We start from the raw sequence: 15,926 nt of genomic DNA, 5'->3' as shown, positions 1-15,926 counted from the left end.
CCGCCACTGGAATCATGAAAGAAAAACTTTGGGTTTAGTGTCCCTTTAAGCCCTCTTCTGACTTTACTAGTTATAAGCATTCATAAAAAGGTGAAATATTTCATGTGGATCAGTTCAATAATTTTAGAGAGAAATCATTTAACAAAAGAGATTATTACATTTCTTTAGTGGAAGTCAGTGAGTAAAGATAAACTGGAGCTAGAGCCTGTGGTCTGAATGAATTGTTATAAAAAAAATCACCTTAAAGGAATACTAACCTTAGTCAACAATATAGTTGCTGTATTGCAGTGTGTGCACACAATGATTTGATTCAATAAAGCTTGTGTGTAAAACTAGTATCTTGTAAAAAGAAAACTGTGTCAAGTTGCAAGTTAAGCCATTTCAATCAGTAGAGCCATTTCTATCTTGTAACCAATCACTCTATAGTAAATTATACCAACATCACAAATTTGTATTTAAAACCTTACAGAACAAATTAAAATGGAGAAAAAAAAAAACCTGATCTCTATAAAACTCTAACATATGCAAAAAGGACAACTTCAAATGGTTAATGAGAAGTATAAACGAAACAACCTCATCAGCTTTGTAATAGCGAGACAGACTGCTCTTGCAGGTTGTACACTCTGCATGTCCTATTGTAAAATATTGTGTGCTAACACAATTGTTATATTGCCAGAGAATGTCCAGTACATATGTTTTACATCAAACCCTCTTACTTTAAAATCTGAGAATTATCAGAAAATTTAAATTAATTTTATAACTGAGAACATGGCTTAAAGGGACATTAGACACTAGATAAATGGTAGATAGAATGATGCATTCAAAAAAAGATTAGTCTGAAAATAGCATGTAGATGTATTTTTTTAAACTTTCATTAGTTGTTTAAATATTGGCAAAATAAGTGTAAAGTTTTGGTGTCTTTAAAACAATGGGAGCTGCCAAGTTTTAACTTGTCTGCAGTAGCCAATTAGGGACAGTTATATATAGGTCAGTAGACTATGCAGCCAATGGCTGTGTGGAATATAACAGTGTTCTGCACTTCCATTTCTAACAGAAACTGAAAAGCTCACAATTTCAGAATGGAATTATAGAAAAAGGGACACAATAAATAATGAAAGTATATTGCAGAGTTTTTATATATATGATTTATCATTTATCATTTATCCCTTTAAGCATAAGCAGATGACACATTGCATAGAAAGCTGATATGTGGTCAGGTTTGTAGGATGCACAAAATGGCTAATTCTCTCTGTGCTGTCATTAGGAAATGGAAAGCTGCAAAAAAAATATTTTTTTAATTAAGAATAGAGAAACTAACTTCTAAGCATGGGCATTTGGATGCTTCGTTAGCATCCGAACGCAGAAGAAGACGGCCACTTGTGGTGTTTGGCTCTTTTCGAAGTTTGATTTCTTCTTGTGAAAAAATCTGTCAGAATAAGCTACCCCTGTGATTGCGCATGCGAGTAAGCAGACAGTCACAGAGGCATAGCTTGAGGTATTACTCCTTCGTCAGAATAAGCTACCCGTGCAGTCTGCATGCTCCCGTGAGATCACCGCATTTCAAACATATTTGTTATGCCGATTTGGAATGCGGTAACGTCACAGAGCACATGCTCAATGCACAAGCAGCTTGTTTCTGACAGGTAGCTTAATCTGATAGAACACTAGCTCCGAAAAGAGCTGAGCACCACAAATGGCTGCCTTCTCCTACATTCAGAAGCTAAATGCCCATGCCTGCTTATTGTATGCCTAGGCTTCAAATTCCATTTATGATGCTTGACGCTTGAAGAGACTTCATATGCAGTGTCTGCCAGGCAGGGAAGAGAGAGAGAGAGAGAGAGAGAGAGAGGATGGGGTGCAACAGCGCAGTGTGTGGGAGACAGGAGCAGATGCAGGCAAATATAAGGCCTGCTGTTCAGTGCATACTGGAAATGCTGGGTGCAAGGCACACTACTTTATACAAGCACAGTGCACTCCTTTATTGTGCATACAGCATGTGCAGTGGCTGCCATGAAGGCCGCACCCATACACTTCACCACACCACACTCCTTTAAAGGTGTCCTGAAAATTGCCGGGATGTTGGAAATCTCAGGTAGCATAAGGGTTATGGGGCCTTACTTATATTTGTCCTTGGTTCAACTATCACTTGACTACAAAATATTATGCAACAAATGGTTATGTATGGCTGTTTAAAAAGAGATTTTTCAATGAGTAACAAATTTACTGACTACAATTTATAATGTAAACTCACCCCCAAAATAACCATTTCAACCCAAAATAATGTTACATAATTATTTCCCTGGTACGTAGGTATTGTGTGTGCAATGTCAGAGAAGGGTTCAGAGCTTTGTATTAAATATGTTTCAGCTTTCTTATAGTAAGTATTGCTTCAGCTGACTCGTTATTCCATGACACATCTGTATTATTTGCTCATACTTACTAAGCCTTCAAACATTTTTATGCATTTCTTCTTTTATCAGGTCAGTAACAGTGTGCTCAGTGTGTACAGTGGGGATTTTGGCAGCGTGGATGCCCAGGGAACAGTCCAGTTTTCTTTGGATTACGACGAAAAGAATCGCGAGTTTCAGATTTTCGTGGCACAGTGTAAGGACCTGGCCGTAGTGGACGAGAAGAAAGGGCGATCAGATCCGTTAGTAGGATTTTTCTTTTTTTTCTGAAATAATTAATAAGAAAGGAATGAGAACTTAAAGGGACAGTCTACACCAGACTTTTTATTGTTTAAAAAGATAGATAATCCCTTTATTACCAATTCCAAAGTTTTGCATAATTACCTTGAAAGCTTGATTACCTTGTATCCAAGCCTCTGCAGACTGCCCCTTTATTTCAGTTCTTTTGACAGATGCATTTTAGCCATTCAGTGCCCTCTCATAAGTAACTCCACGTGCGTGAGCACAATGTTATATAGCACACATGAACTAACGCCCTCTAGCTGTAAAAACTGTCAAATGCATTCAGATAAGAGGCGGCCTTCAAGGGCTTAGAAATTAGCATATAAGCCTATCTAGGCTTAGCTTTAAACTAAGAATCCCAAGAGAACAAAGAAAATTTTATGATAAAAGTAAATTGGAATGTTGTTTAAAATTACATGCCTTATCTGAATCATGAAAGTTTAATTCTGACTGGACGGTCCCTTTAAAGAACCACAAAATACAATAGAATAGCATAATCAGTAAATGCATAATAAAAAGGCCATAATGTATATATTCTATGAATCTTGCACATGCTCAGTAGGGACTGGTGCCTCAGAAAGTGAGCATATTAAAAGATTAAGATAATGGAAGTAATTTGGAAATTTGTTTTAAACCGTGTGCTCTATCTGAATAATGAAAGTTTAATTTTGACTTGAGTGTGCCTTTTAATTTATGTAGTCATTGTTATGGGTTGTTCACATAACATAGAAAACTGTTGATGTTTTCAATGCAAAAAAGTAGTAAAAATATATATTGTTACATAATAGTAAATATCTGATGTAAAATGTAGTCACAACAATTGGTGATAGAATATTTCATATACACACAAGGATATAGTCAATCCATTTGATGTGACCACATTAGACATTGTTGCTACTTTTTGCTATAAAATGTAACTTGTTTTATATTTATTAGTATGTGACAAGATATATTTTAACCATTTTTTTAACCTTTAAGAATTTTTTTAAAGTGCACCAATTTATTTCTGTATTTGCTTTTTGCTTCTGTATATAAGGGGACAGGTATATATTTTATTGATGTTTATGTTTTCTTACATATTTGAGCTAAACTGTATGTGTATACCCTTGAATGCCAGAAGTCATGACATATTTTATTAACTAATTTGAAAATTATAAGAACACTAATCCTAAAGCCCGTTCACACGGGTCAGTTTTTTGCAGTACATCGGTCCAACCCCTTGCTCCCTCTCCCTCCCCCTCTCTTTTGCTCTCTCTCCCCCTCTGTTTTGCGCTCTCTCGCTACACTTTAAATAGCAGTGATGCATTTTTGTTAAGATGACTAAACGTCACCTAGTTTGGGAGGTGACACAGTAGCATTACAGAATGTGTTAATTGTACTTGATGCTTGTTGGGGAGATGTCAAACATCTGGCTGTCACCGCAGTATGGTCTGCCAGAGTAGACTCAACTCACTGCCAAATTGGATGACTTACTAGGATGTATAAAGTTCAGGTAAATTAATGCCAAATTATGTTTATTTGCACAAATAAAGAGGTGTTTACAAGGAGATTTACACTTTACAAATGGTATCACATCGCTCATCTCAGTTGACTTCACCAAACTTTTGCTTCTGCCAATGGCAAAGAACAATCTTCAAACAAACTCGAAAACAGCACAATTATTGCATATGGGCACGAAATCACAGACTGCCAAGTCTCACCATCAGCAAAATGAACAAGTAGATTCCAGCCTCAATTCAAAGAAAGAACCTTTATTGTTTCTTTACAGGGTCCATAGAAATAAATTACTATGTTATATTATTGTTCATTTATTCCTGTGGACCATGCAAAGAAACAATAATAACAAAGGACAATTCCGGGAATGCTGTGCGTTTTAAGGTAACCTAGTTATTGCAGTGTGAAAACTGCATTCATATTAGTTTTAAAATTTTAAATACAGACCTTACCCACTAATGTGTGCTGAGACCTAGATGGCCAATGGATCCCTAATACCTCATGATCAATTTATATTAACATGCCAGCGGTGAGGCAAATGCAGCAATAGTTCAGGAATATAAATTAGTAGTATACTAAAAATCCTTCAGCCCATAGACAGTGCTCATGATACTCAGGGGCCTATTTATCAAAGTTTCAACTGAAAATTCGCCGGAATGCCGCATCGTAATTGTTGCGAGATTGATCAGACCTAGTTATCAAAGCCTCAAGACCGACAAATGTTGAAATTTGTGACGTAACATACGATCCCGCAATCTCAATACGACGCAGATCGATTCTTACGTCATTACAGATGTTCCGACATTCGGCTCTATTTGACACTTTTCCCAATTTATCAAATAGTTAACAGGTACGCTTGCGGCTATTCTGATGCATCGTACCTGGTTTTCAATCTGCCACCCTTGAAGCTGCGGATGCCATAGAAATCAATGGGAGCCTGAAAGCACCGAAAGCTTATGTTTGATGCTGCAAGACAATGAAATATACCCCATTGATTTCTATGGTAGAAAACAAGTTACATTTACACCTAACACCCTAACATAAACCCCGAGTCTAAACACCCCTAATCTGCCGCCCCTGACATCGCCAACACAAATAAAATGTATTAACCTCTATCCCGCCGCTCCCCGACACCGCCGCCACTAACTAAACTTATTAACCCCTAAACCTCTGGCCTCCCACATCACCACCACTAAACCTATAAACCCTTAAACCATCAGCCCCCCACATCACCAAAAACTAAATTAAGCTATTAACCCCTAAACCTAACAACCCCTTAACTTTAAATTAAAATTACAACATCCCTATCGTAATATAAATTAAAACTTACCTGTAGAATTAAAATAAACTAATTTTAAACTATTAATTAACCTATGCATACAATAATGTGTCGGCACCTATAGTACCCATAAGGCAAATACCACTTGTGTCAATGGAATTCCACTCTGAAAACTCAACAAGAAATATATAATGGAAGTTCAAAAGAGGGCTGACACCAACAGTTGTGAAACCCTCCTCCACTCACCTCACCTCCAAAGAACCGGTCTGTATATATAAGACTGCCGTAACCTGTGAATAGCCTGTCCTCAGGTAGCGTTATTAGTCTTCTGTCTTGCTTCGAAACCACTGTGGAACAGTCCGGTAATTCAACCGTATAGGGACTGGTCTTGACTCCGCTCCCCTCTATGGCTCGTTCACCTAATGGCATCTGACGTCATCCAGCGTCTCCGGCTACCGACCTCTGACCTCCAATTCGGTCACTGCTGAGTTATGCTGTGTGAGGTGAGTGGGAATATGGAATGCAGGAAACATCCGAAATCAACTGTGCAAACCTTTGTTTCAGGAAATCCAGACAGCACAAAAAGTGAAGGTGCACTCGTAGCCAGAAATGTTGATAAAGGAAGTCCTTATTTAGAATTCTTAAAAACCTCTTTGGCAAAAGAAGTAAGACAAACAATATGGATCAAGTGGCAATGTGAGTGGTGTGAACTCCACTCCAAGGACTGTCTGCTGATGCGTTTTGGCTCAAAAGGCTGTAATCGTAGCTACAGTCTCAGATTTCCATTGGCCATTTATACCTGTTGGGGCATACTGATTAGGTTAAAAACACACCTTTTTTTCTTGGAGTGGAGCTCTGAACATACCCATTATTGCTAAAGTTGTAACTACAATTACAATTTAAGTTGCAACTGTATTTAAGCAATAACTCACTTTTACAGAATTATGTGATTCTAAACACTTTAACAGCTGTTTAGAATATCGGGGATAAATAGACCTTAATACAAACATCAGAAGATAGGTCAAGTTATGTTTTTACAAAAATTACATCAAAATGCCAAATATAGTACACAGATCAAATACAAATGAATAAAGCACCTAATAATACCAACTCAGGGTAGCTGAATATTCTTACTATGGTGTCATACATTTGAGTTACTGTATCAAAGTTGACAAAACATAACAACTTTATCAAATGTGATTAATTGGTACATATATATGGCAACATTGAATACATGTATTTGATACATTATTTTCTACTTTTAAATCAGCCTAATAATCTGAATACTAGAAAACCATTCTGATAAAAATATATATACACATGAATATATAATCATGTATATATATATATATATATATATATACATACATATATATATATATATATATATATATATATATATATATATATATATATATATATACATACATACACAGTATCAGGACCCCTATTCCCAGAAATTAATAAAATCATATTCTGAGTTCAATCCATCTGGAACTCTTGTCCAGAGCCTGTGTATCCAATAGACCTCCCTATTGGCTAGCAATTTGTCTCTATTTCCCCCACTCTCTTTACATTTAACCATTTCAACTATAGTTCACCTCAAGGAGTTAACATTTTTACAGTGTACCTGTTTGAAATGCTGTACAAGAGGTGTAGTCAGTTTACCAGCTTTTATGTTGGCAACATGCTCCCTAATCCTATCTCTGGTCTCCCTCGTAGTGAGGCCTGTATATTGAATCCCACAATCAATGCAGGTAAGTACATATACCACATAGCACGATCTGCAGTTAAGACAAGAGAAATGTTTAAATTTTTCCCCCGTAACTGTACTGACAAAACCCTCTCCTTGTTGTAAATATTCGCACGCTATGCATTGCGCATAGCTGCACTTATATGTGCCTTTGAATCTTAACCAAGATGAAATTTCAGGGTGCTCTGGCTTAAGCTGTGTTGGCGCTAATATGTTCCCAAGACTCCTTCCTCTTCTGAATGCATATCTGCAACCCTTTGTTGCCCCAAAGATATCAGCTCTTTTACCTGTAAAAAAAAAAAAAATACAAACACCCCCCCAACAGTAAAACCCACCACCCAACCAACCCCCCCCCCCAATAAAAACCCTAACTCTAAAAAAAACCTAAGCAACCCATTGCCCTGAAAAGGGCATTTGTATGGGCATTGCCCAAAAAAAACCTTAAAAAACCCCAACACTAACCCCCGACGATCCACTTACAGTTCTTAAAGTCCCGCTTGAAGGATCTATCCAGCCTGCAAAGTCATCATCCATGCGGCAAGAAGTCTTCATCCAGACGGCCTCTTCTATCTTCATCCAGCCTGCAAAGTCTTCATCCAGACGGCCTCTTCTATCTTCATCCAGCCGGCGTGGAGTGGGTCCATCCTGACGACATCTGATGCAGAGCTACTCTTCTTAAGATCGCCGCCGTAAACTGAAGTTTCAATGCAAGGGACGCGATTCAAGATGGAGTCCCTTGCATTCCTATTGGCTGATTTGAGTGTTAAATTCAAATCAGCCAATAGGAGGCGATCTTCTGAAATCCTATTGGCTGTTCAAATCAGCCAATAGGATGAGAGCTACTGAAATCATATTGGCTGTTCAAATCAGCCAATAGAATGAGAGCTACTGAAATTCTATTGGCTGTTCAAATCAGCCAATAGAATTTCAGTAGCTTTCATCCTATTGGCTGATTTGAACAGCCAATAGGATTTCAGAAGTTCATCTCCTATTGGCTGATTTGAATTTAACACTCAAATCAGCCAATAGGAATGCAAGGGACACCATCTTGAATCGCGTCCCTTGCATTGAAGCTTCAGTTTACATCGGCGACCGTAAGAAGAGGAGCTCCGTGTCGGATGTCTTCAGGATGGACCCACTCCGTGGTGGCTGGATGAAGATAGAAGAGGCCGCCTGGATGAAGATTTCGCCAGCTGGATGAAGATGGAAGAGGCCGCCTGGATGAAGACTTTTTGCCGCATGGATGATGACTTCGCCGGCTGGATGGATCCTTCAAGCGGGACTTCAAGAACTGTAAGTGGATCATCGGTGGTTAGTGTTAGGTTTTTTTAAGGGTTTTTTGGGTGGGTTTTATTTTTAGATTAGGGTCTGGGCAATGTAAAAGAGCTAAATGTCCTTTTAAGGGCAATGCCCATACAAATGCCCTTTTCAGGGCAATGGGTAGCTTAGGTTTTTTTTTAGAGTTAGGGTTTTTATTTGGGGGGGTTGGTTGGGTGGTGGGTTTTACTGTTGGGGGGTGTTTTTATTTTATTTTTACAGGTAAAAGAGCTGATATCTTTGGGGCAATGCCCCACAAAAGGCCCTTTTAAGGGCTATTGGTAGTTTATTGTAGGCTAGGGTTTTTTATTTTGGGGGGACTTTTTTATTTTGCTAGGGCTATTAGATTAGGTGTAAAAAATATATTTTTTATAATTTGGTTTGTTATTTTTAGTAACTTAGTGTTTGTTTTTTGTAACTTAGTGTTTGTTTGTTTTGTTGTAATTTAGTACTTTTAATAAGATTTAATTGTATATGTAAATAATTTTAGTAGGATTAGGATTTTTTAATATGTAATTTAGTTTATTTAATTGGTAGTTTAATTTAATTTTAGTATAATAGTTAGGATAGGTTAATTAATAGTTTAACATTAGTTTATTTTAATTCTACAGGTAAGTTTTAATTTAGATTAAGATATGGATGTTGTAATTTTAATTTAAAGTTAAGGGGTTGTTAGGTTTAGGGGTTAATAGCTTAATTTAGTTTTTGGCAATGTGGGGGCTGATGGTTTAGGGGTTAATAGGTTTAGTTAGTGGTGGTGATGTGGGAGGCCAGTGGTTTAGGGGTTAATAAGATTAGTTAGTGGTGGTGATGTGGGAGGCCAGAAGTTTAGGGGTTAATACTTTTATTTAGTGGCGGCTGTGGTCCCGGGATAGGGGTTAAACATTTTAGTATAGTTGCGGCGTTTAGTGAAATGGTATAAATAAAGTTGGGAAAAACACGAATAGCATTGTCATCGATGACTGTTAGTTAACAACAGTCTGATGCTCATCGCCCCGTACTTGGTGCGTGTGTTTTTGACGGCTTTTTTAATAAATATGGAGATCGTATTCAGATCCGCAGCCGCAATGTTTGGCGATGTTAGGCGAGCGTATTGATGCTGGCGAATGCAACATAGTTGACCCTTTGATAAATATCCCCCTCAGAGTTTTATATTAGCATTCAGGGATCTCCGGAACGATGGAAAGAAGCATCCAGCATATCAGGACATCTCTACCTAACACTCTCTACCCGCTTAACAAATCCTGCTACTCAATATCTCTAGAACTCGCACTTTCCTTACTCAAGACATTAGCAAAATATAAATTTATTCACTCATTTTGTCTCTGCCAGTCTGTACACTGGCTCCTCATCTGCTCTAGAATACAGTTTAAAATATTGACTCTAACCTACAAAGTTCTCAACAACCTCATACCTAACTATGTTGCCTCACTTGTCTCCAAATATTCCCTACCCGCCCTGTTTGATCAGCTTATATATATTTGTCCTGTTATTACTACTTCCTTCTTCTGCCTCTTGAATGCTGCTCATACTCTCTAGAATTGCTTCCCTGCTCCATCAGAGTTTATTAAACCTTCTATAGTTTCAGACACTCTGAAAACCCACATATTCAGAGAGGCTTACCAACTCACCCCTGATTGTTCCTCTTCATCCTAATGTGCAAAATAAATCATGAACTGCCTTATCTCTCTCCTGCAACCGTATGTCTTCCCACCCTTCAGCTTGTAGACTGTAACCTCTTAGAATAGGGCCCTCATCGTCTTGTATTCATTTATTTTGTCTGTTTTATGTATTACATATTCTTTTAACATAAAACATGTTCAGTGATAACAATAATAATAACCCCTTTGTGCGGGTACTATAGGGTACTATAGTGTTAACATTAGAACGAAGTTCCAAGGGAAACACTATTAGTAAAAATGAAATCACACGATCATCAATGCAATCATGTGATTTCAAAGCCAGGGTCGGATCATGGGGACTGTCTATGCTGCTTGGCACGCCCCAGGCCGATTCTTAACTTTGTCAAAGGGGGAAGCTGCAGAACGCTGTATATAGTAGGATGTTAAAGACCAGCGCTGTTAGGACGGCATGGAACGTCCTAATGGCGTAATGGCGTGAAAGGAATAATAATACCTGTGTTTTTAGATGGACAAATTTGCTTTTTTATTTAGTGATGGCATCTAGCAGTCTTCTTATTTATGAAACTACTTTGTGTTTGTATGCTTATCATTGTCCACAGTAGTGCTTTGGGGGTTGGCCTTATCAGACACTTGAATATTAATTGTGCATAAACATGCATTCTGCATCATCAGTTTTGTTACTTTTTTCAGAGCAAAAATATGTTAAGATTATTGGTGCACTTTCATATTCACAATACATTTATTTTAAGTTTGGTGTATTTATATATTTGAATTAATATTATAATAATGATTATTATAATAATAATAATAAATGTCAATAGGGCAATGTGACCAGAGGTGCTTATGATAAATGTAGGGCATCTATAATTGTGATTATCGTACTCTTGCAGCTACGTAAAGACATATCTGCTTCCAGACAAGGCCAGAATGGGCAAGAGAAAAACATCTGTAAAAAGGAGGACAACAAACCCTGTTTACAATGAAGTCCTGCGGGTAAAGAAATGCTGTGCTTAGATCAATAAAGTTTTTACATTTGTGAAATCATTTATATTTACATGGTTGTATTAGAATAAGTAGGTTATGACAATTATTTTAAATTTCAAATTTGTACATATTTAAAAGCACAGAATAATTATTTATTTTTTACAAATTTAGTTTAAAATAATAGTAATTTCTAGCGTTTTTTTAAACACTAGGATTTACCAGTGTTATAAATAAAGGGAACTTTCAGTCATTCGGTATGAAAAAAAACTTAATGCTGAAAGTTCCTTTATTTGCTGTTTTTTGCAGTTTTTTCGATGAGGTGATGTTTTCATCGTATGGCTAGCAGGCTATTGGCTAAGAGGTGGAAATGTCACCTCATTGAGAAAATACAGTGGTGTTGTGGGTGGCCAGAGACTCTGAACTCAGCAGTTTTTATACTTCATGACTGAAAGTCCCCTTTATTTATAGCAGTGGTAAGTTCAAGCGTTTCAAATATATATATACCGTGTGTGTATATATATATATATATATATATATATATATATATACTGTGGTTTAATTTATATAAATGCAATGGAAATTTGTTTGATATATTCTAATACTGTAGGATTCATTGTATAATTCGATCTAACATGTTAATGTTTTCTATTTCTACTTTACGTTCATCTGACATTAAAGTTATTATATTATTTGTTGCATATAAAAGAGGGCATACTAAAATGTGTTACATTTATTTATAAAAATATATTTATGTGTGGAAGAAAAAACATAATTTATGCTTACCTGATAAATTTGTTTCTTTTATGGTGGTGAGAGTCCACAATCCATTACTCCTGGAAATACTCTTCCCTACCACTAGGTGGAGGCAAAGATTCCCAAGCCCCAGGAACTTTATAAAACCCCTCCTACCTCTCACTGCTACTTCAGCGGTAAATAACTGGGAAGCCTATAAATGCTACATTAGGGGGGAATTAATAAAACACACTTACAAACATCGAAAAACAAGAGCTGCTCAGTTTACTACACTCTAAAACAATCATCTGACTAGCGAGACAGCCCTTAAACGAAATCTAAAATCCCAGCAATTCTTTTTGGAGATGCAACAAGCTAGAGAATATCTTAACCAATACCTAATTAAAAGTGCACATATGCGCTCCCTTACAGCCAAATCTAATTTTATTTATAGAAAGTAATAAAGCAGTACATCTCATGGCCAGATCCCTCAAAAACGGCAATATAAAGCATTTATACCACAGATAAAAGACCCCCCTAGGGAAGCCCCACTTTGACAGTAAAGACATAGTTGACCAATTTGCCAACTACTTCACTTCTCTTTACAACTTACCGGTATAGAACCTCACGACCAAACTTAAATTGATAGACGATAATCTCCGCCACGTCCCGCTACCCTCCCTCACTACTGATGGCTGGTCCACTCTAGATGCCCCATTTACCTTGCAGGAAGTGTACGAGGCAATTAAAACACTACCACAGGGCAAAGCTCCAGGCCCCGATGGGTTCACCCCTATATTCTTTCACTTACTCAAGCCACAGATTAGCCCTCATCTTCTAGAAATTTACCAATTTCTAGACCATAATGGCGAATTATCCCCTTCTCTCCTCGAAGCTACAATATCAGTGATCCCAAAGCCAGGCAAGTCAACAGATTTAGTCGCAAACTATTGTCCAATCTCCCTTATAAATATTAATGTTAAATAATACGCTAAATTGCTAGCTTCACAAATTAACTAAATTCTCCCCACTATAATACATGCTGACCAGGTCAGCTTTATTCCAGGAAGAGAGGCTAAGGATAACACCATCCGAGTCCTGCAGACCTTGAGCTCTGCCATTGCTAAACAATCCTCTCTAATCCTCCTTTCTACCGATGCAGAGAAGGCCTTCAACAGAGTGGACTGGGACTTCCTCTGGTCCACCCTGTCGAAGTTTGGGATTACTAATACTACAATTAACTGCATCCAGTTGCTATATAGAAAACCATCCACTAGAATAAGTGCTAACCATACCCTATCACCAAAAATCTTCATAAACAACAGCACAAGACAAGGCTGCCCCCTCTCACCCCTACTCTTTGCACTCACAGTAGAAACCTTTGCAGCAAGAGTAAGAAATAACTCCTTAATTCATGGAGTGACCTTTGGACCCATACAACAAAAATGTCTGCTTTATGCAGATTATATTATATTTACCCTAAGTTCCCCTAAGTACTCCATACACCCTCTCCTAAAATAATTTATTTTCAGATTATAAAAGAGCCTCTAACTTTTCCATAAATATGGATAAGTCTGTCTTGATGCCTGTAGTAATCTCAGATGATGAGTGTCACTACATTAACACCCACACTTCTTTCCAGATCAAGAGCATTATACACTACCTGGGAATTGACATATCCACAAACTACTCTGACTTATTCAACCTCAACTACACCCCCTTACAAAATGAAACACAAAAATCATTAGACATCTGGCACAAACAAGGTCATCTCTCCTGGATGGGGCGTATAAACGCAGTCAAAATGAACCTGCTCCCCAAATACCTATACATATTCCAAGTCCTCCCATTAGATATACCCGCTCAATATCTAACAGCAAAAAGCAATCAAACATTTTATCTGGTCTCAAAAAAGACCAAGAGTCTCTAAACATAACCTATATCTTAGTAGAGAAGATGGTGGCCTTGGTGTACCGAATCTCATAGACTACTACAGATCAACACACTTGGCCCGCATAGTGTCCTGGACACACTCGCAACACAATAAACCATGGTTTCAGCTGGAAGCCTTCTTAGCAAGAGGCATAAACCTAGGTGACACCTACTGGATACCAAGCAAATATAGACCTCCCAAGGTATCTACTAACCAACTCATTGCAGCCACCAATAAAACCTGGGACAAATCCCTAACATGTCACACAACTTTATCAGGACTGATATCCTCCCTCACCCGTTTATTAAACAACCCTATTCTCCTACAGGCCAGTACCTTTCAGACTCCTATCATAGATGGTAAACCCTCCAACCTCTCATTTTATCTGACTATGAATAAAGGCCTAATCCACCCACAAATTGAGTTATCCCAGACCATTGGCCCTCCCTTTAATTGTTGGTTCCCCTACCTTCAAGCAAGACACACCATCCTGAATAGTCTGTATAAGACGGAACTCACTAGATCACTTACCCCCTTTGATACATTATGCACCATCCCCTCTATATCAAAATCCCACATTTCCGTTATCTACAAACTTCTCAGGGGCTCTTTCCCCACCAATAGACCGGCATATATTACAACATGGGGAAAATAGCTCAATACCCCCTTAACAGATACCCAATAAACTCATATTTTTAATATGACCAAGAAATCATCAATCACCCTAATAATAGTCAAAAATAATTGTAAACTACTCTCCAGGTGGTACCTTACACCCCACCTCCTACATAGTATATTCCCCAACTCCTCCTCATTTTGCTGGAGACAAGGTGGTAAAGTGGGAACCCTCACTCACATATGGTGGTCCTGCCCCTGTCTCCAAGAGTATTGGGACAAAATCAATAATTGATTAACAAAAACCATATGGTCCTCTGTTACACTCTTCCCAACTATTATCCGTCTGAAAAATACACTGCCTATCCCCTGCTTATATTGTAAAAACTGCTTTATTGTATGTTAAATTGTGCCAGTCCATGTCCTGGAGTTAGAAAAATTGTACTACACATTTGTTGGTAAACAAGACTTTATTTTTTTTGGACGTTTTTATAAATTTGGGATTAAAAAGACAAGACATGAATATAGGAAAACATAACATACATATACAAATAAAGATGATACATTAATTATATATAGTTGGTACCTGGAATTAGAAATTTGATTAAAAGAAAGTACAACGTTGTATATTATAATTCAATTGTTAAACTTTTGTTTTATGTAAAAGTTTTTGTTTCCTTGTTGAAAATGTTATTCATCTGACAATGTGTTTATAGCATTAAAACCAATAAAGAATTTAATTTAAAAAAAACACCCTCCTACCTCACTGGCAACTCAGTCTGACATCTAGCCAAGCCAAAGAGGTAGGAAAATAATCAAGACAAAACAAAAAGAAGCAGGGAAAAAAGATGTGCATAAGAAAAAAAAAAAAATCTTTAAAACACAGGGTGGGGTCTTGTGGACTCTCACCACCATTAAAGGGACACTGTACCCAAATTTTTTCTTTTGTAATTCAGAAAGAGCATGCAATTTTAAGCAACTTTCTAATTTACTCCTATTATCAATTTTTATTCGTTCTCTTGCTATCATTATTTGAAAAAGAAGGCATCTAAACTTTTTTTGGTTTCAGTACTCTTGACAGCACTTTTTATTGGTTGATGAATTTATCCACCAATCAGCAAGGACAACCCAGGTTGTTCACCAAAAATGGGCCAGCATCTAAACTTACATTCTTGCATTTCAAATAAAGATACCAAGAGAATGAAGAAAATTTGATAATAGGAGTACATTAGAAAGTTGCTTAAAATTTCATGCTCAATCTGAATCACAAAAGAACATTTTTGGGTACAGTGTCCCTTTAACAAAATTAATTTCTTTCATATAGGTGGTGAGAGTCCACAGTCCATTAAACTAATACCCAAACAGTGAAGTCCACAAGTAATGAAACATAAAGGGTAGGATTTAAGAAACATATTTTTACACTGAAAACCTAAATCCCAATAACCCCCAAGAAAGGGCAAAAAACATGCAATGATAAAATAACCAA

The 15,926-nt window shown here is 37.2% G+C and overlaps 1 protein-coding gene across 4 annotated transcripts in view; it reads left to right on the top strand.

Moving 5' to 3' along the window:
* LOC128645842 (synaptotagmin-like protein 2) overlaps positions 1-15,926 on the top strand; it is a 258,116-nt gene that overhangs the window by 213,938 nt on the left and 28,252 nt on the right. For all 4 annotated transcript variants that reach the window (XM_053699133.1, XM_053699132.1, XM_053699131.1 and 1 more), the window contains 2 exons: positions 2,481-2,650; positions 11,067-11,169. In XM_053699133.1, the coding sequence (XP_053555108.1) occupies positions 2,481-2,650; positions 11,067-11,169 (273 nt within the window). The remainder of the gene's footprint in view (positions 1-2,480; positions 2,651-11,066; positions 11,170-15,926) is intronic.

Source organism: Bombina bombina, chromosome 1, assembly GCF_027579735.1.
Source record: "Bombina bombina isolate aBomBom1 chromosome 1, aBomBom1.pri, whole genome shotgun sequence".
Taxonomy (NCBI): domain Eukaryota; kingdom Metazoa; phylum Chordata; class Amphibia; order Anura; family Bombinatoridae; genus Bombina; species Bombina bombina.
Note: the sequence above shows the minus strand (reverse complement) of the source record. Positions and strands in the feature narration are given on the sequence as shown.